The 24,520-nt window shown below is 54.3% G+C and overlaps 1 protein-coding gene across 4 annotated transcripts; it reads right to left on the bottom strand.

Annotated features, from left to right (window-relative positions):
• Positions 1 to 10,804: 10,804 nt before the first annotated feature.
• LOC119844351 (alpha-N-acetyl-neuraminyl-2,3-beta-galactosyl-1,3-N-acetyl-galactosaminide alpha-2,6-sialyltransferase) lies at positions 10,805 to 21,166 on the bottom strand. 4 transcript variants are annotated; one of them, XM_043498949.1, is made up of 8 exons: positions 20,986 to 21,166; positions 20,488 to 20,592; positions 19,586 to 19,648; positions 17,267 to 17,440; positions 16,011 to 16,423; positions 14,577 to 14,684; positions 13,473 to 13,658; positions 10,805 to 12,861 (listed from the first exon to the last, which is right to left on the bottom strand). In XM_043498949.1, the coding sequence occupies exons 2-8, from the start codon at positions 20,515 to 20,517 to the stop codon at positions 12,819 to 12,821; spliced, it is 1,017 nt and encodes a 338-aa protein (XP_043354884.1). In that variant the 5' UTR covers positions 20,518 to 20,592; positions 20,986 to 21,166; the 3' UTR covers positions 10,805 to 12,818. The 4 variants fall into 4 exon arrangements, with proteins under 4 accessions (XP_043354884.1, XP_038230964.1, XP_043354883.1 ...); XM_038375036.2 differs by having other exon boundaries at positions 20,488 to 20,562; XM_043498948.1 differs by lacking the exon at positions 20,986 to 21,166 and having other exon boundaries at positions 20,488 to 20,787.
• Positions 21,167 to 24,520: the final 3,354 nt, after the last annotated feature.

Raw genomic sequence — 24,520 nt, 5'->3', positions numbered from 1 at the left:
ATTGCCCCTGCCCCCGCTACCTCCCTGGGTTCCCCCCGCGAGCTCGCTCCCACGGCCTCGCACCCCAGGCCCACCTGCTCCTTGCCTGTTGACCACGGTGTCCACCCTGAGCCCTGCCTAGTGTCCGGAGCGTTTGCAAGTGCAGTGGGTGGCGGGGGAAGAGCCAACCAACTCGCAGAGTGAAGAGATGGGACTAGGAGCTGGGCTGGAAAACGAGGTGGAGCAGCAAGCAGGGAGCCTTTGACTAGGAGCAGGGCGCTCCTGCCATGCCGGACCACACCCAGCTGGCAGCAACAGGGAGCCCGAGCCCCTTGACCAAGGAGCCCCCCTGACCACAGTGCCCTGGACAGTCGTCCACCCCGAAGGCCGGCCCTCGCTGGCACCCACGCAGGAGTGAACCATAATGCTGCCATCAGCGCTCCCCAAGCACTGCCAGCCCTGCTCAGCACCAGACGAGGGTGCATCGGAGAATGGGGCCTGGTCAGATTCTGTGTGCATCGGTAGTGCTTTGAGACTGGCAAAACTCATGCTCCCCAAAGCTTCCCAGATCCCCAACATAGGCATAATGCCACCTGCATCTATCACCTGAATGTCTCCACTCCTTTCTCCTCCTCCTGGCTCTCCTACCCATCCTGGAGTCCACAATATCCCCCCTTGGCTGGTGTGGGAAGCCGTCCGTTCTCACTGAGCACGATTCATCCTCCTTAATGCTAAGCCTCCCAATTACACCGACTCCATTCGCTCCTTCACCACTCGCCCCTCTGGGCCTCGCCTGAACAGCTGAGGGGCGGGGGAGATAACGTTTTGTGTGTGGGAAAGGAAAAAGCAAAGGCGGATAATATTCTGTGTGGGTGGGAGGAGGATGGAAGCAGAGGAAGAGAAGCAGGGAATCATCACTTGGGCTGGAAAGCGGCTCTGGGAGGTTATTACCGTCCCATCCTCTGCATGGTGGCAGGAGCAAATACCCTCTCCCTGGCTGGCCCCTGACAGATGCGTGGCTTAGTCTGAGCCTTGATTTCCCCAGAGCAGGTGATGGCACAAGGAGCACTAAAGAGAGAGAGAGAGGGAGTGGGAGGCGAGCAAACAGCCAGGGGAAGGAAGATGCACAAATGCTCAGGGATCCCCCAAAGGCAGTGATTCAGCACCCGCCTAGCCCATCCAGCAGCACAGAGCTCCGAACACACCAAACGCTAGGAGTCTGAGCCAAAGCCCCATGAAGTCAGTGGGCTAACTCCCCCCCTCCTCCGCTTGCCTCTCGGTTGCACTATCATAGACTCATAGATACTAAGGTCAGAAGGGACCATTCTGATCATCTAGTCCGACCTCCTGCACAGCGCAGGCCACAGAATCTCCCCCCCCCCCACTCCAAAGTTCTTCTAGCGATGCCCTGTCTAGTTCACGATGCCCTATTCGCCCGGCAGCTGCAGAGTCCTCCCCACTAGCAATTCACCGACAAATCCCTAGTGATCAGGACATCCAGGCTGCTGAAGTGCAAACCTCGAGGATGCGTCCCAGATCAGAGAGGGAGGCCTTGGTGAGGTTTCCCTTTTCCTTACCTGGGCAAGACCTTTCATCTGAGGAAAGTCGAAAGCCTGGCTGGGGGGGGGGGGATGTCCCTCCCCTCTCCCTTTCCAAGGGACTGAGAGCGGGCCCCAGCTCTGACGGGCAGGCTGCCCTTCCATCTTGAGGCTCACTCTGTCACATCTCTGCCCCCGCCAGGGCCCTGCCCCAAGGGGAGGGCTGATCCGATCTGCCGGCTGCCGCCTCCTAGAGTGAAAAACCCAACCAGCTGCCCCTTTCTGCCTGGGGAAATCAGAGTGAAACGAGCGTCACTGCTCATCCGCCGGTATCACAGAAATACTCGTATCCGGCGAAACTGGGGCAGCGCACAACGCCTCTGCCCACGGGGAGCCGGAATGAATCCCACCTTCCTGCTCTGCTCCGCCACTCGCACCCGGGGCCGGGGCCTGCCTCCCCGTGCAAATCGCGATCACACGCCCGAGCGCGTCGGGCAGGGCCCCCGGCATCCAGCACCACCAGGCACAGAACCCAAGCGGCCCCCCCCGGCAGCACCCAGCCCGCCGTGCCCCCGGAGCCGGTCCCTGGGGCGAGGGCCTCCCTGCGGGAGACACCCAGCCCCGTTCACACTCAGTGGAGCGATCTGGACACACTCTGAGCCCCTGACCCCAGCAGAGGCGGCCCACCGCGGGGTGCATTTGCAGCAGGACCCAGGGCCAAGGAAGGGCCTCGCCCCTCCCCTCCCCAGGCCAGCCCCTCTGCTGCCTGCCCGGTAACTTCCCGGCCGAGGGGCGCCCGCACCCCGCACCCCGTCCGCGGCGCCGGGGCTCCGCCAAGCGCACAGGGATGCGCCGCTTACCTCGCTCCCCTGCGGGCTCCGCCAGCCCCGGGCGCACGGGGGAGCCCCCCGTCCCCCCCGCTCTCCCAGCGCGGGCTGCCCGGGACCAGCCACCCCCGCCCGGGAGCTGGGAGCGCGGCGCCTGCAGCCCCCGCGCGGCCACCTGCTCCCTGCCCGGGTCCTAGCGCGCGCCCGCTTCCCGCGCCAGCCCCATGCGCGCGGCGTGGGGAAGGGGGCCCGAGCGCCCCGCATCGGCTGCCGGGAGCGCGCGCCCGCTGCGGTCTCTGCCCTTGCTGCGGGAAAGGCGCGGGCAGGTCCTGGGTCTGGAGCTGCAGCCGGCGTAATAATACTTGGCACGGCTACGCATCCTGCCCTCGGGGGGATCTCAAAGCGCGGGGCCAAACCCTGCCCTCCGTGCTCGGACTTCCCACTGAGGGCCAGCGGAGGTCTCACTGGCTAAGGGCCGCCAGGTTTGCCTCGGTAGGAGAAGCTTCATAGCGCCCATTTGGCAGCGGAGGAAACTGAGGCACAGAGCAGTTAAGTGACTTGTCTAGGTCTTACAGCCAATCAGTGACTGAGCTGGGAATAGACCCCAAGAGGCCTGGGCACCCCCTGCCTGGCTGTAACCATTAGACTACACTTCTTCCACACAAATAATAGTACTAATATGGAGGGATGGAGAAGTGTATTTCCTGGAGCTGGGAAGCTATTGCATTTGCAGCACCAGGGCACGGAGTCTCGGGGCAGGTGGGATTCTGGTCCTGTGACTACATCCCTGTCTAGCCAGAGGCAGGAGCAATGGCTCCCAGGGTGGTAGGTGACACTGAAGGCCTCTCTCTTCATTGGTGTTTTAGGTTGTCAAGAGGTTATTTTACAGGCTCTGTCATAGGGGCTGGAACTAGGGGCTTGAAGGGGTTTCCATTATATCCAGGGTTTACAGTTTGGTTCAATAGCTCTCAGCATCCCCACTGTAAAAATTGTTCCAGCACCCCTGGGCTCTGTTTGTGCAGAGCCAGCTGCCAGCACCTGCACAGAAAGTTACTGCCCGGGTACAGCGGGTCAGCTCTGGACATGAGTCTGCCTCCCAAAGGAGCATGGTCCTACCTGTGAGCTGGGTTGTATTGTAAAACCAAGGAAACAGGCATTAGAAGTGGGCCTAGCTGTAGGATCTGGACCCCGCTTCTGATCCGCCTCCCCCCATCCCAACATGTAGCGTGGGAGCCATTTTGCCTAGGGATCCCTAGGCTGGTTTCAGGATAAATAAGGCGGGTGATGTTCATCCTGCCCGTCTGGTCTCCGCCCCAGCGAAGCACAGCGCAGCCCTGTGCCCGCCTGGTATGAAACGGCCCCATGTGGCAATTGGGCTCCTTAACCCCAGCTGCCAGGTCACATGTGTGTATGTTCGCCTTGATTACCGCCGTGCGAGCACAGTTGCCGTGGCAGCCCTGCACACCAGTCCATGCTCATATGGGCGGCACACTGGAGAGATGAAGATGTCAAAATGAACCTGTCCAGCTGGGAAAGCCCTGCCCTGCGTGTCGTCTCCCCTCACCCCCTTGGACCGGCTACCCTGCCCCCTCCGGTACACTGGGTGGAGTTGGGGGGCACGAGGCCGAGATGAAAGCTGCCAATAGCTGCATAGCCAAGGCTGGCTGGCTGGCCACGGACTAACCCCCAGTGACACAAGGGCCACAATACGCACAAACCACATATTGGCACTTCGCTCTCTCGAGAACACAAGCAACCCCGTGGCTGGAGGGCTGGGAAATCCCGCTAGCTGCGTAGCACTAATCCTCCTCCAGCCCAACACAGAGTCTCAGGGAGAGCTGGGCACACCCAGGCTACTCAGATCCATTTCCACTAGCAACTCTGCTACTGGGCTGCTGCTAGGGCTGGGCTCCCACCCCTCCACCACTGAGCCAGCCCAGTGGGGCTGAAGTCTCAAATGAAGCAAAACTTTGCACTTACTGGCTGGCATCAGGTAACTTCACCCAAAGTCAACCAATAAGTAAAACCCTATTTACTGAGCAATGGCATCACGTGGCTGCTGGGAAATAGGCAGGCAGGAGTCCATTGTGTTCACAGGGGGAGGAGGGGGCTATTTTTAAATGGGGAGCGTTCCCAGAGCAAGAGCTTGTAGCTTCCACAGGGACCCATTTGACTGTAGCAGCTTCCTCACGGACAGCATGGAATCTGGGTCCTTTAACCCCTTGGCACCTGCCAGATCACAGGCATTGCTCTGCCTCCAAGAATAAACAGCAGCTCTTTGCTAGGGAGCTGTGTATTCCCCACTGTTACACCCCTACTGGTGACACTACTGTGTAAAGACCATTTAGTTAACCAAGGGAGTGTTGCCAACTGGTTAGAGTAGGGAGCTGGGCATTGGTACCTTCTGTCTCTTGCTCTGACATGATTTGCTGGGTGAGCTCTGTCAAGCTGTTTGCATAAAATGAGGCATACAGAAATTCATGGCTTGCTCCCGGTGCCTATATGGGAACTGAGCCCTTTTGAAATAGAGATCGTTCTTAGTAGTAGTGATTATTTGTGTCTAAAGGCCCCAACTGAAAGCAGAGTTCTATTGTGCTAGCTGTGTTACACCATGAGAGGCTGTCCCTCCCACATAGACCATACACTGTGTGAGACTGGCCCTCACCCAAAGACCTTACAGACTACTAGACAAGATGGACACAGGAGACAACGTGACTTGCCCAAAGTCATGCAGTTGGTTGGTGGCAGAGCTGGGACTAGAATCAAGGTCTCCCAAGTCACAGTCCACTGCCCTATCCACTGAACAACACAGTCTCCCACTAGCACCAGTGCTGCCTCTCCCCCACCCTTTGTCTTATGTATTAAGACTGTAAGCTCTTTGGGGCAGGGGCTGTCTCTCACTCTGTGTATGTCCCGTGACCAGCACCAGGAGGCCCTGAACTCAGCTGCAACTTCTCGGGGCTACTGGAATATAACAACTGTTGTTTATTTCAGTTTTTCTCTTCTTCATTCCTCGGGATGGAGTGTATTCTCAGAGCAGGTTCATTGGTTTCAACAGGGCTACTCAGAAAATACACAGCTGGTCAGCTAGTAAAAGCAGCAGGATCAGGCCCTCTGTGAGCTAATTAAAGGCCTAATCCTGCTCTCAAAGAAGTCAGTTGACTATGAGTGTGAGAGCTACTTGGGATTTTTAAGATGTTCATTGTTCCCCTGGATAGATTGGAAATTCCTTCCCCCCACAGGAGGACATCTGTACACAAAGTGCTGACTAATGCTGAGTCAGAAACCAATGCTTGACATCTATAGGAGAAGAAAAGGAGGACTTGTGGCACCTTAGAGACTAACAAATGTATTTGAGCATAAGCTTTCGTGAGCTACAGCTCACTTCATCGGATGAGGAAGAGTTTGTAAAATTAGCATTTCTCCAGGCAGCCTGCTCTGTCTGTGTAAGTTCAACAGCCTCTGCCAGAGAAGAGGAACAGGGAAGACTGTGATGGGAACAGGCGGCTCTGCCTCCCTCAGTGATGTCTGTTTATATTTAAACCAAGGTCCAGGAGAGGAAGCGGGCAGTGTGACATATTGTGTGACACATGATCAGCCTGTGATTTGGTGTTTCCAGCCAAAGGAGTAGCCCCTAGAGCTAAGGTGACTTGGCAATGTCAGTAGGGGACAAACTAATGGGACTGATAGAGGGGACATTCAACTTGCACATGTACTGATCCCTGGATGTGTCAGCAGGGACTGAGTGATCTAAAAGCATGACCTCCGCTGTTTGAATTAAAGGACATAAGAATGGCCATACTGGGTCAGACCAAAGGTCCATCCAGCCCCGTATCCTGTCTACCGACAGTGGCCAATGCCAGATGTCCCAGAGGGAGTGAACCTAACAGGTAATGATCTAGTGATCTCTCTCCTGCCATCCAGCTCCACCCTCTGACAAACAGAGGCTAGGGACACCATTCCTTGACCATCCTGGCTAATAGCCATTAATGGATTTAACCTCCATGAATTTGTCCAGTTCTCTTTTAAACCCTGTTATAGTCCTAGCCTTCAGAACCTCCTCAGGCAAGGAGTTCCACAGGTTGACTGTGCACTGAGTGAAGAAGAACTTCCTTTTATTTGTTTTAAGCCTGCTACCCATTAATTTCATTTGGTGACCTCTAGTTCTTATATTATGGGAACAAGTAAATAACTTTTCCTTATTCACTTTCTCCCCACCACTCATGATTTTATATACCTCTATCATATCCCCCCTTAGTCTCCTCTTTTCCAAGCTGAAAAGTCCCAGCCTCTTTAATCTCTCTTCATATTTGACCTGTTCCAAACCCCTAATCATTTTATTTGTCCTTTTCTGAACCTTTTCTAATGCCAGTATATCTTTTTTGAGATGAGGGGACCACATCTGTACGCAGTATTCAAGATGTGGGCATACCATGGATTTATATAAGGGCAATAAGATATTCTCCGACTTAGTCTCTATCCCTTTTTTAATGATTCTTAACATCCCGTCTGCTTTTTTGCTGCCGCTGCACACTGCGTGGATGTCTTCAGATAACTATCCACAACGATTCCAAGATCTTTCTCCTGATTAGCTGTAGCTAAATTAGCCCCCATCATATTGTATGTATAGTTGGGGTTATTTTTTCCAATGTGCATTACTTTACATTCATCCACATTAAATTTCATTTCCATTTTGTTGCCTAATCACTTAGTTTTGCGAGACTTGTTGAAGTTCTTCACAGTCTGCTTTGGTCTTGACTATCTTGAGCAGTTTAGTATCATCTGCAAACTTTTCCACCTCACTGTTTACCCCTTTCTCCAGATCATTTATGAATAGTTTGAATAGGATTGGTCCTAGGACTGATCCTGAGGGAACACCACTAGTTACCCCTCTCCGTTCTGAAAATTTACCATTTATTCCTACTGTTTGTTCCCCGTCTTTTAACCAGTTCTCAATCCATGAAAGGATCTTCCCTCATATCCCATGACAACTTAATTTACATATGAGCCTTTGGTGAGGGACCTTGTCAAAGGCTTTCTGGAAATCTAAGTGCACAATGTCCACTGGCTTCCCCTTGTCCACATGTTTGTTGACTCCCCCTCAAAGAACTCTAATAGATTAGTAATACATGATCTCCATTTACAGAAACCATGTTGACTTTTGTGCAACAATTTATGTTCTTCTAGGTGTCTGACACTTTTATTCTTTACTATTGTTTCAACTAATTTGCCAGGTACTGACGTTAGACTTACCGGTCTGTAATTGCCAGGATCACTTCTAGAGCCCTTCTTAAATATTGATGTTACATTAGCTATCTTCCAGTCATTGGGTACAGACGCTGATTTAAAGGACAGGTTACAAACCATAGTTAATAGTTCCTCAATTTCAAATTTGAGTTCTTTCAGAACTCTTGGGTGAATGCCATCTGATCCCGGTGACTTGTTACTGTTAAGTTTCTCAATTAATTCCAAAACCTCCTCTAGTGACACTTCAGTCTGTGACAATTCCTCAGATTTGTCACCTACAAAAGATGCTCAGGTTTGGGAATCTCCCTAGCATTCTCAGCCATGAAGACTGAAGCAAAGAATTCCTTTAGTTTCTCTGCAATGACTTTATCGTCTTTAAGCACTCCTTTTATATCTCGATCATCCAGGGGCCACACTGGTTGTTTAGCAGTCTTCCTGCTTCTGATGTACTTAAAAAACATTTTGGTATTACCTTTTGAGTTTTTGGCTAGCTGTTCTTCAAACTCCTTTTTGGCTTTTCTTATTACATTTTTACATTTAATTTGGCAGTGTTTATGCTCCTTTCTATTCACCTCACTAGGATTTGACTTCCACTTTTTAAAAGAAGCCTTTTTATCTCTCATTGCTTCTTTTACATGGTTGTTAAGCCACGGTGGCTCTTTTTTAGTTCTTTTACTGTGTTTTTTAATTTGGGGTATACATTTAAGTTGAGCCTATTATGGTGTCTTTGAAAAGTGCCCATGCAGCTTGCAGGAATTTCACTCTAGTCACTGTACCTTTTAATTTCTGTTTAACTAAACTTCTCGTTTTTGCCTAGTTCCCCTTTCTGAAATTAAATGCCACAGTGTTAGGCTGTTGAGGTGTGTTTCCCACCACAAGAACATTAATCATTATATTATGGTCACTACTTCCAAGCTGTCCTGTTATAGTTAGCTCTTGGACCAGATCCTGCACTCCACTCACGACTAAATCGAGAGTTGTCTCTCCCCTTGTGGGTTCCTGTACCAGCTGCTCCAAGAAGCAGTCATTTAAAGTACTGAGAAATTTTATCTCTGCATTTTGTCCTGAGGTGACATGTACCCAGTCAATATGGGGATAATTGAAATCCCCCACTATTAATGAGTTCTTTATTTTGATAGCCTCTCTAATCTCCCTTAGCATTTCATCATCACTATCACTGTCCTGGTCAGGTGGTTGATAATAGATCCCTACTGTTATATTATTATTGAGCCTGGAATTACTGTCCATAGAGATTCTATGGAACATGTGGATTCATTTAAGATTTTTATTTAATTTGATTCTACATTTTCTTTCACATATAGTACCACCTCTCCCCACTCATCCCCGCTGCCGCACGACCTGTTCTGCCCTTCCGATATATTTTGTACCCTGGAATGATTGTGTCCTATTGATTGTCCTCACTCCACCAGGTTTCTGTGATGCCTATTATAACAATATCCTCCTTTAACACGAGGCACTCTAGTTCACCTATCTTATTATTTAGACTTCTAGCATTTGTGTACAAGCACTTTAAAAACTTGTCACTATTTATTTGTCTGCCCTTTTCTGATGTGCCAGATAATTTATGTGAATGTTTCTCGTCTGATCTGGCCCATACTTTATCCTCTTCCATCCCCTCCTCCTGACGAAAACCTAGAGAATCTCTATCAATAGACTCTCCAAGAGAAGTCTCTGTCCGATCCACGTGCGCCTCTGCAGCAATCGCCTTTCCCCCAATCTCTTAGTTTAAAAACCGCTCTGCAACCTTTTTAATGTTAAGTGCCAGCAGTCTGGATCCACTTTGGTTTTGATGAAGCCCATCCTTCCTGTATAGGCTATCCCTATCCCAAAAGTTTCCCCATTTCCTAATAAATCTAAACTCCTCCTCTCTACACCATTGTCTCATCCATGCATTGAAACTCTGAAGCTCAGCCTGCCTACCTGGCCCTGCGGGTGGAACTGGAAGCATTTCTGAGAATGCCACCATAGTGGTCCTGGATTTCAGTCGCTTTCCTAGCAGCCTACATTTGGCCTCCAGGACGTCTCTCCTACCCTTCCCTATGTCATTGGTACCTACATGTACCACGGTCACCAGCTCCTCCCCAGCACGACACATAAGTCTATCTAGATGTCTCGAGAGATCTGCAACCTTCACACCAGGCAGCCAAATCACCATATGGTTCTGGTCATCAGAAACCCAGCTATCTATGTTTCTAATGATCGAATCTCCCATTACTAACATCTACCTTTTCCTACTGACTGGAGTTCCCTCCCCCAGAGAGGTAACCTCAGTGTGAGAGGATATACCAACATCATCTGGAAGGAGGGTCCCAACTATGGGAAGGTTTCCTTCTGCTCTCCTTCTCTGGGCCTTTCATCCTCCTTAACAGCACAGGAGCTGTCTGACCAGAGGTGGGGCAAATCTACAGTGTCCAGGAAAGCCTCATCAACGTACCTCTCTGCCTCCCTTAGCTCCTCCAGTTCCGCCACCCTGGCCTCCAAAGCTCATACACGGTCTCTGAGGGCCAGGAGCTCCTTGCACCGAATGCACACATGCACCACCCGCCCACAGGGCAGGTAATCATACATGCTACACCAACTGCAATAAAGAGGATAGCCCCCACTCTGCTGCTGGGCTTCTGCCTGCATTTTCTCCTATAGCTACCTAGGTTAAAGATAGGGTTTTTGTTTAAATCAAGAAGTTTTGATTACAGTTTAGTTTAAAGGTTTTAAAGAATGGCAAGTGTACCTCACCCCCTTCCCAATTCCCTCTCGAAACTCCCTGTTAGCGGCTCAGCCAATGAACAGAGGCTTCTAGATTTCAAACCTTGTTTAGAAGATCACCGCTTCCAACTGCCGGCCACAGCACACGGACCCATTAACCCTGCAGCAGCAGCAAACTCAAATCTCTTATGTGGCATAGCCACTAGGGGACAAAACCCATGCTACGGAAGGTGGATTATACAGGCCGCTTGCCGGGGGATTATGGGAAATGCATATAACAACAGTTGACAGCTGAGTAGAAATAGTGAGAGCAGCATGTGCAAAGGAACATGGCTCTTACCCCATGCCCATGCCTTGAATCCTGGAGAACAGAATTTACAGCAATTAAGAATGGTCTGGAAGGATGGCTATAAGAGCTTTGTCTGAGCAAGGACTCCAGGATTGAGTCCAGCTGGATAAATTCACCCATTTTGCACAAACAATGAATGATCACAGAATTAAAAATAGTTTAATTAAGTAGGTTTGCTTTGGTATCAATCCAAGGGCACTTGGTAACAAAGGCAGCACACGAACTCAAAGAGTACATGCCAGAACACTGGAAGGAAATGTTTCTTCCTGACATGGTGGAGCTGCTGACAGAAGTTATGTCATCCAGCCTGAACCCCAAAGCAACCACACTCTGCTCCAGTTCAAGAAACAGCTTATACTAAGAGTCTTTTCCAAACCAATTCTTCTAAGATGCGATTTCAAACAGTCACAGCACAGCGTGTTGCACAAAGATGGGCCTTCCACATGGGCTGCCACTAACTGCTGTGTGGCCCAAGTGACAGGAACATTACAGGCCATCTCCAAAACTTCGTTCATAGCGGTCAAAGTTTAAACCCTCTAACAAGGATTTTAAATAGCTGCAACTATAATTATGTATGTGTGCACACTGTATTTCAAGACAATGTAAAACTAGACTCCCCCTACCATTTAAATTAGATACAGCATCTTTTTCAACCATTTTTCATTTGCAGACCCCAACAAAATTTTGAATGGAGGTGCAGACCCCTTTGGAAATCTTAGACACAGTCTGCAGACCCCCAGGGATCCGGGGTACACAGGTTGAGAACCTCTCTTCTATGATAATGACTATCTTTTGCAGATCCCTTAGACATGGTCTGCGGACCCCAGGTTGAAAACCACTGTCCTAGGGTGGTGGAGTGTGCTGTTGAACAGTTAAGTGTTCCACTCCAGAAGTAGCTGCATTTCCAGAAGGCGATGAGGTGGCTCCTGTAGCTATTCAGACTTTGCAAAAGCACTTTGGGATCCTTCACAGTTAAAAGTGCTATAGCAATGTAAGGTGCATCATTCAGGATCTTGAACCAGAACTGACCCCATTTTTCTGGCAAAAAGCTGTCACCTTTACTGAGGTCAGTGCAGCGTCCAGAACACATCCTGGCATGTCTGGAATGCAGGGCCTGTAGTGCAGGGTAACAGGAGCTGCAGGGCAGATGCACACTACTTGGAAAGGTGTGATGCGTGGGAGTGGAGCCCACAGTCAGGTGCCCCAGGTAGGTCAAAATTCCCCACGCTGGGACAGACACAACAAGACAAGGTATTTGGACAGACGCTATGGACTGCTAGCCCAGGAGGCAGTGTCCTTTTCCTTGCTGAACGGCAACACCTCAGCACAAACACGGCTGCCAGGATGGATCACTTGATGATGACCTGTTCTGTTCATTCCCTCTGGAGCACCTGGCATTGGCCATTGCTGGAAGACAGGATACCAGGCTAGATGGACCTTTGGTCTGATCCAGTAAGGCTGTTCTTATGTCTGCGCCTCACTGAATGGTAGGCCGGTTGGCGACAGGGGATCTCTTTTCCCTGCACTGCACATCCAGCACAGTATGCCCACTGGAGGACAGGTGTCTCACCTCCATTCGGCCAAGTCACAGCAAGAGATGCTTTTGGAACATTCCACTCCTCTTGCTCTTTGGGGGTCCTGGGTTTAGAGTCCCCACATTTCCTGCCACTTTGCTCTGTGTGGGAGCAATTCACCAGCCCGAGGCCTGTGCATGGCTCCACAACCAACAGGAAGTAGTACTATTGGGATAACTGTAATGCCTACAGGCTCCAGCTGAGATAAGGGCACTGTGCTTGTAAGAGCCAATCTCTGCCCCAAGGAGCTTACAATCAAAACGAACAAGACAGACAAAGGAGAGGAACAAATACAACGTACAAGCAGAAGACTGGGAACTGAGACAGAGAGATTAAGGGCCTTAGCCCATTGGAGTAATGGGAGTCTTTCCATTGATGTCAACAGGTCAGGTCCTAGGTAACTTGTCCAAGGTCACACAGGGAACTGTGGCAGAGCTTGGATTTGAGTCCAAGTCCCCTGAGTCTCAGTCTAGTGCCTTGACTACAAGACTATCCATCTTCTCTCTGGTCACCCACCTAATCCTCCTCTTGAGGGTTTAAGTGGAAGGAGACGAGGAGTTTCACCCCAAGAGGCCCTGGCTTAAACCTCGGAGCGATTCCACTTTTCTAAGATCTGCAGCCCGCTGGAACATAAAGTATGGAAATGTTTAATACTGGATTAAATTTTCATTATGGTTCAAAGATTAAAAAAAACTTTCCAGAGACAGTCCTAGGGTCAGAGCTGGGAATGCTGGGGGAGAGGAGGCTGCAGAGACATCAGGGATTGCTTGCAGCAAGGGAGGGGCTGAGACCTTGAGTGCTCTGAATGATCCCCATGGTTTTCTCTGCCTCCTTCCAGCTGAGTGCCTGGGAAGGATTGTGCAAGACCTAAGATCAGACCCACAGAGACACTATGACCTGCAGATCAATGCTCCAGCACAAGTGGCAGGGACCCTGCAGAGGGTGGGCATGTGTTAGATCCGAGATGTGCTTTTATTGCTCCATTCAACATGCTGATTAGAGCAGCTTCATTAAGGGAGCCCTTCCAATGCACCACACCTCCCAGGATGCTCTGCCTCTCATCAAGTCTGTGTTTGTGCAGCTCCTTTTCATGCACTGACCCCCCCCCCCCCGTGCAACTCCTCCAGACAGCACCCCATGCCACGCTGCAGGATTCCCATCGGGCTACAGCCTATCATACCAACAGAGTGAAACATTTCTCCCCAGGAGCAGCACATGGGCCAGACGCCCCTACCTGCCTGCCCATGAGGGGTGATGGAAGACAATGTTCTTTCTCTTTGCCCAGTGGGAGAAGACAGTCTTCTCAGTGATGAAGCGGTGGCCACCCCGGGGGGCTCTCTCATGGGCGAGGTACATCCTGCACTCATCCAGCTTGCCCTTTTCGAAGTAGTGGTAAGGCATTCTGGGATGGTTCTTCTCCCTGCCAACCAGAGCAGACAAGAGGTAGTGCAGCGGGGCACTGGCCAAGATGGCAGACTCCTGCTTCCAGAGCAGGGATGGAGTCAACACAAGAGAGCCACCAGCCTAATAACCCCAGAGATGTCCATTCAGCGTCAGGGATCTCTGGGCCATACGGCTGGGGGCACAGAGCACGAGCCCCAGCCATCAACCCCCCTGCTAGGAGTTCAGTGTGTAATACCCACCCCCCAAACCTCCGCACTAAGCTGGACAAAGCACAAGCAAATCTACCAAAAGAACCCATCCTGCCCCATGAGATGGGGATGGGGGAGCTGAATGAATGAAGAACTTCCTCCTGTGTCAGACAGATAGACCCGCCCCTGCTGAAATCCTCATCCTCCCCTTCATTGCCCTGGGCCTCCAGTCCACCACACGCTCCTTCCATCATCTTACTGCAACTCAGCTCCGCAGACTCCAGCAGGTGTGGGCGTCACACACAGAGCAGAGCCATGTCACCTCCACAGCTAGGGCCCCCAGCCCCCTGTTCCTTTCAGGGGTCCTGTTTCAAACTGCCTCCTTGCTTATAAAAACACCTTGTGAACTTTCCCCCAGCTCAGACTCCAGTTCTCTCTGTTCTGTCCCCTTCCTTCTCTGATCTCACCACTGTTGGCACAAGGACCTTCTCCTCTGCAACTCCTTCTGCTTGGAGCAGCCTCCCTGTATCTGTCCACTTCATATATTTTCTGTGCCTTCTAATACACCCCTCCCTATGCGGTTTGTTACTGAACTTGGCTAAGTCTCTGGGGACAGAGTTTGTATGGAAGATGCATTGTATTGCATGTGGAATGGTTGTGCTGCCTTGTGTTGAGTTAGCTGATGAACAGACATGCTTTGTGGCAAAAGCCATATGAAGTCTCCCGCCCTCTTCCCACGGCCGTACCTGCAGTAGCTATCACTGACCATGCCGAAGACAAAGATCTGTTCACACAGCTCCATCGCCAGGATCATGGTGAACCAACCAGTGCTCAGGAAGGAGCCAGACTTCATCCTACAAATCACACAGCAACAGAGTTGGAGGGGACAGGCTGCCATAACCAGCATGGCAGAGAGAGAAACGGACACAAACTGTGGAAGGAAAACCTGCACTCATCTCCTAGATCAAGAGCGGACAGTAAGGCACATCCTGCCCTGGCTGAGGGGGGCACACTAGGACATCTACTGGGTGTGATTAGGGACTTTGGAGCAGTTTCTGTATGAGGATGGGAAGAGCAAACAGAAGAGCAGCACAAGAAAAACGGGGTAGGGAGGAAGATGGGCTCTTTGGCTACCGGGGAGGGGGAGGAAATGCCAGCAATACAGGATGCACGTGTGTTTGAAAGCTCTCTCTTTCCACCCCCTCCCACTCCAGTCTCCTGGCATGCCGTGCCCCTTGAAGTGAGTGTCGGGCTGGTGAACAAAGCTTCACTGACAGCTCTGGAGACGGACGCTCCCTGTTTATCCACACAGGGTGTGGGACAGGCAGAAGCGGGGCGAGTATTCTCAGGCTGCTCCTCCAAAGGCCTCATCCCTGGCCCGATGGCACCCCCTCAATGAGTCAGAGGGGAGTTCAGTCTCCACGGCCCAGTCAGTCAGTTCTTGGCCCATCTGCTGACCAGGGGGACTATCAATGCCAAAGGCCATGGAGATTTGTGTGCTGTGGACGCCCGGCCACCAGGAACGAAATGGAACTCTCCACTCATCTACCAAGCAGAGGACAAATGACTGCTGGTCACTGCTGACCTGCCCAGGATTTGAACTGAAGTGCTGACTGCCCATAAATGCATGATGTAACTGACGTGTTACATACTGTTATATAGCAATGAATTCTTATGCTACAGCTCTTCCTGGGACGAAGGTGACTCCATAACTTTTAACATGCACAAATAGCCTATTGCAGTTTACACAGTGACTGCTTGCTTAAGTCCATTCGTGTGCAGCGCACTGACACTCCTAAGATACCTTGCAAGTCCACTCACCACTGAGGGGCAAACAGCATTTGTGGGAGGGGAGTAAACTGTCCCACTCATGTCAATGGGTTGGTAACTCTGAAGCCCAACATTTACAATTAGAGAGTGGAAAACTTGCTAAGTGACTTAAGAGCACAGATCCTATTGGGATTTGTGTTCCAAAGTCCTATAGGTGCTTTCGAAAATCCCACCCTAAAAATGGCAACACTGTTAACTATTTCACTGCTGATTGATTTACCGGAAGCATCCAGTTACAATAGACCTCAGGGTGGAAAGCGCTACACCCTACACCCAGGAGGTGCCTGAGGCGGGGAGGCCCTGGGACATTACAGGCAGGGAGGGAGGAAGCAAGCAAGGAGCCTACTCACCTGTTCTTCCCTGTCTCATCCTGGAAGACCTCGTCACAGTAAGCCATCATCCTCTCGGTTAGCGTGTACATCTGCAGGCTGGGATACATCTCCTTCACCTCCTGGAGAGTCCTATAGGTCAACCCCACCTTCTCCCGGCTCATCATTCTCATAGGCCCCCAGACGATGTAGATGGTCTCCCGGGACTGCTTGAAGAAGTATGATTGGTTCCTCAGAAGCAAAGGGATGCTGGTGTGCGAGACGACCCTGATGGTGCTCTTCGCCCCCACGTCCTCTTCGTAGCCGTGGGTGGGGGCCTGGTTCATGCGCAGGACGCACTCCATTTGGTCAATCTCCTTCCCCAGCCGCGAGCCCAGCATCTGACCCGAGCTGGATACCACGGCACACTGGCGGCACTGAGCTCTGACCAACGGCTGCAGCAAGACGCACCGTTAGCAATGGAGAGGGACAGGAAAGACCCAGGGCTTGCAAGGGGAGGAGATAGCAGTATGTTTTCATTCCAGGCAGCAAGACCATATCACCTTTTCATCACCTGCACTGGCTTCCTGTCTGTCTATGAATCCAATTCAGAACTGCCCTCCCTCCAGGGCCCCCTTCCACCACTTTCTCCATGGTGCTGCTGAGCCACCCTCCCTGGAACTCCCTATTGCTAGCACAGGGTGGTGACGCTCTCAAGCTGAATCTACACAGGGGCCAGAGCCATGTTACCGGAATGAGCTTTAAAACATCACCTAGAACTGGTTTCTCCTGACTCCCTTTAACTATCCTCTGGTGCCTCCCTGGAGTCTGAAAGCAGCATGCTCTAACTTAGGCCCCCATCACAGGGTAGTGTTTTTGATTACTCCAGATGTCAGATGTGCTTTGCTTTGAGCCTGGTCCGGGACATGGATAGCAGAGACTCAACAGCCTCCGGATGATGTGAGTGAGCCAAGGGGCTTTGTTACACCAGCAGAAGGCCACAGTAGCCCCACGGCTAACACTTTGCACTGCTGAGGCATCTTTCACACCTTAGGAGCCTCAAACACTGTGCAAACTTTAATCAATAAGCCTCAACTCTCGTGGGAAGTATGTACATTATCATCTTCATTAGTGATGGAGAAACTGAGGCAATGCTGAGTGAAGTGACTTGCCCAAGGGCACACAGTGACTCTGCGAATGGAAACCAGGAGTCCCAACTTCCAGTCTCGTGCGCTAACCATTACCTCATACTCTCAACATCTTGGGAGAGTCCATTTGCAGCTAGAACTTTAACCCACCTTTCCATCAGGAACACGACTGTATCCCTCGAAGCTGAGGGCTCCAGACACCGTCACCAAGGGACGTTTATGTTCCTCCAGCCGCTGATAGCTGAGCCAACACAGCTGCGGGCAGAGCAGGATGTAGAGCACAGTACAAGCAGACAGAATCACCAGAGTTAAGAACAGATGGACCTGCAACGCATTGAGAAAGAAAGCTCAAGATTCGCTGCTGAGAACTCAGCACATGGCAACAACAGGGGTGACTGCATTCTAGTGACTAGGGATCTCTCATTGTGGTAGGGCTATGGTGCGCCGAACACTGCAGGCATCCTGGAAAACAAAACAAGGCCCGTGGTTCTTCCTTCCTCCCTATAGTGGGACCGGACTTGCTGGGTCTTTGTTTTTGCAGTGCAGACATACCTTCAGAAGCCTGAACTACCAGGGCTCCAGGTTAAATAGCAGAGCATTTTCAATGAAGGGTCACCCCCTGGCTTCCCGCGCACACAGTGTCCCCTGTGGGGGTGGACTGAATGGGAGTGTAAGGATCGATGGAAGAGACGGGAGGGGATTCACTTATGGTGGGGTGGGAAGATTTTCATCCAAATAGCTCTTTTCCATGTAGTCTTATTTAAAAAATGTATCTCTGTCTACAGCACCAGAAAGCCTGGCTAGACAACTCTGTTGAACATCTAGCCTGACGTCCAGCATATCACAGGGCCACCGCCACCACCCAGTCCACCGAGGCCCTGAGTGCTCCGTAGCGAGTAAAGCTTCTAAAATATATATTTACCCACGTAAACCACAGTGACAAGGAAGATGGACCAGCCTCATCTGCAAATCATCATCTTTGAATTTTGTCTAACGCTTAAACCTGTCTCTACCTAATGGAGTGATCAGTGCCAGGCAGGAGACCTAGGTTTGGAAGTGACCGGGCACCTCTGGGATGAAGTGGCTGCAGTAATTTAATGGCCTGTCACCCTGCAGGAGAGCAAATAGTCCTGCATGTAGATCCCAGAGGGCTAGTACTGCTGCAGCACCAGGATGGTCTGCTGTCCTGCAGGAGATCCAGCTAGGAGATGATCCTCCCCTCCTGGTCCCCCAAGACTGAATTGTACAACTGCATTGTACAGAGATGTTTATTTCAGGAGCCATCAACACGTGTATTTCCCCTCTCAGCCTTGGCAAGTGAGAGCTTTGCTGTTGCTACTCTGTGTGTCAGCTCCCCGACACACCAGCTTGTCTGCCTTGCTAGCAAACTCTCCAGAACTCTGCCAGTCCGCACCTTCCCTAGCAGCTAGCAATCAGTGTACCCCAGTTCCTGAGCCCTGCCTCTGTGAAAGGTCCTGGCTAAAAAACAGTCAGCCATGCTGGAAGACTCTGGTGAGAAAAACTGCTCTGAACAAGAGATGCTAGTTTGTTAAATTGAATTTTAGATTTAAAAGCGTAGTTTTACTTTTGTTGGTTTGTAACCCTTTCTGTCCTTCCTTATACTTAGGTTTAAGTGACACCATCTCCTTTTATTAATAAACTCACTTTGCTTTTATTATAAACCAGCTCAGTGCTTCGACTGAAACAGAGCGCTAGTCCCAGGTACGCTAAAAAAGTGCTGGGTATTGTCTGATTGAAGGAGCAGCGAACGCCGTAAAATTTTGTGGGTGCTACAATCAGAGGGGCTAAGCACTGCAGATAGAGGAACTCTCTGAGGAACTCGAGAACTGGGGTTTACTGGTTGCTACCCGCTAGGGAAGGTTTGGACTGGCAGAGTCCTGGAAAGTTTGCTGGTGAGACAGATAAGCTGGCATGTCGGGGAGCTGTCACACAGCTTAGCAGCAGCAAAGTTCTCACTTGCTGAGGCTGAGAGAGTCACACAATGGCTCACAGCCCTGGGAACCCCAGCAGGTTGTCACTGATGTACTCTACAATGTCACTTTGTGGGAGAATGGGAAGGTGTCTGCTTAATAATGCACCTTTAAGCCACATGGCGCCCCATATATTCTCCTGTTCTCTGCAGTTAGACGATATTTATCAGGACTTTAACTGGGGCACAAGGACTCCAGAACCAGCCTACTGAACAGGAGATGGTGTACACTTCCATATGGCGACCACATACATGTCCACGAATTGTCCTTGAGGATTCTCCATCAATTGGAATATAGATACCATCCTCACGTCCATTAAGGACATGATGCCCAATGCCTTTTAGCATTTCTACCTCTGCAACCTTTTCCTCGGCTCTGTAATGCCAGCCCATTTTGCTACCGTCACTACGGTCCTAAATTCAGGGGTTTGGAAGAGGGGTTTGAGAGCATCACTGTATCTTGGGATCTGGTTACTTACAAGTGTCTTCAGCTTCAGTGTCTTATCTGCCACAGGTTTGACTTGGGATTCAGGAACTGTGCCCTGCAATACACAGACAGGTTAGCCTGTTGGCAACAAAATAAACATTTAGCAAAGAAAACAAAAAGCAAAGTCATTGATATTAACCTAGATAAACTTCTGAGCAGAGTCAGTCCAAAAGGGTTATGTTAAGGAGTTAACCTTATTAAACCTGTTAAGGAGTATGTGCATGAGACCATATATGGTACCCTGGAGATTTGGTCTGGAGAACCATCACCTTGAACACCCCATTCGTTTTAAGGTCTTGTTAAAAACCACTCTCCTTCCTTGAGAAACCCTCTGTCAACTCACTCCAGCCAACTGCACCTTCCTTGCAACTCTCTGATCTCCCAGCCTTGCCACTCGTATAGGTCAGGCCTCCACAGAATTGCCTTGCTGTTAGCATGAAGCCTTATCTTCTGCAGCACCTGCCATCAGGAACATCTTTCTCACTTCAGATCTCACCAGGCTCACAAACAACAATACACTGCACGTGTACAGGACCTGCTCATCGGAGGATTCCCTTACTCCTCAATGCGTTTTATACACTCTGTGGGCGTTGCACACTCAGTAATGTCTTTAACAATTACTAAGCCTCACAACACCCTTGTGAGAAAGCACAGGGACCACTCTGTCCACCACGGAAATGCAGCCACTTCTGGGGTGGAACACAGCCCTTTAACAGAGCACAATATTGCTACACTAGAGCTTAGGATAGGCATATTTATCAAACATGCATAGCCTCCTACGGACCATTGTGCCAGCCAGTTGTCTGGGCCACGTTCACAGTTCTTTCCCTCACTCGCTGTGTGGCGTCGGATTAGCCTTGTGCTTCAGTTTCCCTGAAAATTACGGCGACTCACCTGCCTTGGGGGGGCCGAACGAGGCTTCATTCGTCAAGGCCTGTCGGGTGCTTGGAGATCCTCAGCTGGAAGGGGCTGGGGGGAAATGCAAGGCTGTCATTTCCTTTGGCCAAGAGATGGAGAGGATCAAAGCTTCCGCTCTGCTGCCAGGGCCCCCCCCAGCCCCCGCCCTGAGCCCAGATGCTGCGGGCTCCCTCCTGAGCCGTGCCAGGCTGCAGGACACCGAATCCAGGCCAACCCGACAACAGCATCCGCGAGAAGGGACCCAGGGAGGGCGAGTAGGCCCGAGGGGGCACCTCGGTGCGAGGGGGACCCCGCAAGGGCCGCACAAAAAGGGCCTGACGTGCCCCAGTGATCGCCCCACACTTCTGCAGGGGTCCCTCTCCCGCCTGCCCCCCGAGATGGGGTGTCTCTGCCGCACGCCCCCCGCCCCCCCGCAGGCCGCGGAGCTGGGCCGCCCGCACCCCGCCCGCACCCCGGGGGCGGCCCCGGCCTTACCCCAGCCCCAGGGCAGCAGAGCTGCGCCAGCCCCGCCCGCGCCCTGTCAGTGGGGCCCCGCCCCCCGGCGGCGCCTATGGGGTGGCGGCTCTAGGGCGGTTCCGGCGGGTCCCGGTCAGCCGCTTCCCGGCTCCCATCCGGGCCCTGGACCCCGGGCAGGGCCTCAGCGCCAGCCCAGCCCCGCCCCCAACACCCCCGATCCCGCCCCCCCGATCCCAGCCCTCCGATACCCCCGCCCCCAACACCCCCCTACCGCCCCCCCGATCCCAGCCCTCCGATACCCCCCGCCCCCAACACCCCCCCATACCATCCTCCGATACCCCCGCCCCAACCACCCCCCTAACCGCCCCCCCATACCAGAACCCCCGATACCCCCTCCCCCAACACCCCCCTACCGCCCCCCGATACCAGCCCTCCGATACCCCCGCCCCCAACACCCCCCTACCGCCCCCCCGATCCCAGCCCTCCGATACCCCCGCCCCCAACACCCCCGATCCCGCCCCCCGATCCCAGCCCTCCGATACCCCCCGCCCCCAACACCCCCCCATACTAGCCCTCCCATACCCCCCGCCCCCAACACCCCCCTACCGCCCCCCATACCAACCCCCGATACCCCCGCCCCCAACCCCCCATACCAGCCCTCCCTACCCCCCGCCCCCAACACCCCCTACCGCCCCCCCATACCAAACCCCCTCCCGCCCCCCATACCAGCCCTCCGATACCCCCCGCCCCCAACCCCCCCTACCGCCCCCCATACCATACCCCCTATAACCCCCCCCCACCACACCCCCTACCAGCCCTCCCATACCCCCCCCCACAACCCCCCTACCGCCCCCCCATACCAGACCCCCGATAACCCCCGCCCCAACACCCCCATACCCCCCCATACCCCCGCCCCCAACACCCCCTACCGCCCCCCCATACCAGACCCCCATCCCCCCCCCCATACCAGCCCTCCGATACCCCCCGCCCCCAACACCCCCCTACCGCCCCCCCATACCAGCCTCCGATACCCCCCGCCCACCAACACCCCCTACCCCGCCCCCCCATACCAGACCCCCGATACCCCCTGCCCCCAACACCCCCCATACCAGCCCTCCGATACCCCCCGCCCCCAACACCCCCCTACCGCCCCCCCATACCAGCCCTCCGATACCCCCCGCCCCCAACACCCCCCTACCGCCCCCCCATACCAGACCCCCGATACCCCCTGCCCCCAACACCCCCCCATACCAGCCCTCCCATACCCCCCGCCCCCAACACCCCCTACCGCCCCCCCATACCAGACTCCTGATCCCGCCCCCAACACCCCCCCTACCGCCTACCGCCCGATACTAGCCTCCGATACCCCCGCCCCCAACACCCCCCTACCTCCCCCCCATAACAGACCCCGATACCCCCTGCCCCCAACACCCCCCCATACCAGCCCTCCATACCCCCCGCCCCCCACACCCCCTCACGCCCCCCCATACCAGACCCCGATAACCCCCCCAACCCCCAACACCCCCCATACCAGCCCTCCGATACCCCCCGCCCCCAACACCCCCTAACCCGCCCCCCCCTACCAGACTCCCGATCCCGCCCCCAACACCCCCCCCTAACCCGCCCCCCCATACCAGCCCTCCGATACCCCCGCCCCCAACCCCCCCTACGCCCCCCCATACCAGACCCCCGATACCCCCCGCCCCCAACACCCCCCATACCAGCCCTCCGATACCCCCCGCCCCCAACACCCCCCCTACCGCCCCCCCATACCAGACCCCCGATACCCCCCCGCCCCCAACACCCCCCATACCAGCCCTCCCATACCCCCCGCCCCCAACACCCCCCTCCCGCCCCCCATACCAGACTCCTGATCCCGCCCCCAACACCCCCCCTACCGCCCCCGCGATACTAGCCCTCCGATACCCCCTCCCCCACACCCCCCCTACCGCCCCCCGATACCCCCTACCGCCCCCCCGATACCAGCCTCGATACCCCCCCGGCCCCCACCCCCCCCCCGATATCAGCCCTCCAATACCCTCCTGCCCCAACACCCTCCCTACCGCCCCCCGATACCCCCTACCGCCCCCCCATACCAGCCCTCCCATACCCCCCGCCCCCAACACCCCCTACCGCCCCCCCATACCAGACCCCCGATCCCGCCCCCCCATACCAGCCCTCCGATACCCCCGCCCCCAACACCCCCCTACCGCCCCCCCATACCAGCCCTCCGATACCCCCCGCCCCCAACACCCCCCCTACCGCCCCCCCCATACCAGACCCCCGATACCCCCTGCCCCCAACACCCCCCCATACCAGCCCTCCCATACCCCCCGCCCCCAACACCCCCTACCGCCCCCCCATACCAGACTCCTGATCCCGCCCCCAACACCCCCCCTACCGCCCCCGCGATACTAGCCCTCCGATACCCCCGCCCCCAACACCCCCCTACCTCCCCCCCATAACAGACCCCCGATACCCCCTGCCCCCAACACCCCCCCATACCAGCCCTCCCATACCCCCCGCCCCCAACACCCCCCTACCGCCCCCCCATACCAGACCCCCGATACCCCCCACCCCCAACACCCCCCATACCAGCCCTCCGATACCCCCGCCCCCAACACCCCCCTACCGCCCCCCCATACCAGACTCCCGATCCCGCCCCCAACACCCCCCCTACCGCCCCCCCATACCAGCCCTCCGATACCCCCCGCCCCCAACACCCCCCTACCGCCCCCCCCATACCAGACCCCCGATACCCCCCGCCCCCAACACCCCCCATACCAGCCCTCCGATACCCCCCGCCCCCAACACCCCCTACCGCCCCCCCCATACCAGACCCCCGATACCCCCCGCCCCCAACACCCCCCATACCAGCCCTCCCATACCCCCCGCCCCCAACACCCCCCTACCGCCCCCCCCATACCAGACTCCTGATCCCGCCCCCAACACCCCCCCTACCGCCCCCGCGATACTAGCCCTCCGATACCCCCGCCCCCAACACCCCCCTACCGCCCCCCGATACCCCCTACCGCCCCCCCGATTACCAGCCCTCCGATACCCCCCGGCCCCAACACCCCCCCGATATCAGCCCTCCAATACCCTCCTGCCCCAACACCCTCCCTACCGCCCCCCGATACCCCCTACCGCCCCCCCATACCAGCCCTCCCATACCCCCCGCCCCCCAAACACCCCCCCTACCGCCCCCCCCGATACCAGTCCTCCCAATATCGCCCCGCCCCCAACATCCCCCCTACCCGCCCCCCCGATACCCCCCGCCCCAACACCCCCCCTACCGCCCCCCCCGATACCAGTCCTCCAATACTGCCCCCGCCCCCAACACCCCCCTCTACCGCCCCCCCGATACCAGCCCTCCGATACCTCCCCTGCCCCCAACATCCCCCCTACCGCCCCCCTGATACCCCCCCGCCCCAACACCCCCCTACCGCCCCCCCGATACCAGTCCTCCAATACCGCCCCCGCTCCCAACACCCCCTCTACCGCCCCCCCGATACCAGCCCTCCGATACCTCCCCCCGCCCCCAACACACCGA

Source organism: Dermochelys coriacea, chromosome 16 (assembly GCF_009764565.3).
Source record: "Dermochelys coriacea isolate rDerCor1 chromosome 16, rDerCor1.pri.v4, whole genome shotgun sequence".
Lineage (NCBI taxonomy): Eukaryota > Metazoa > Chordata > Testudines > Dermochelyidae > Dermochelys > Dermochelys coriacea.
The sequence above is the reverse complement of the archived record's forward strand: the minus strand, read 5'-3'. Positions and strand labels throughout refer to the sequence as shown.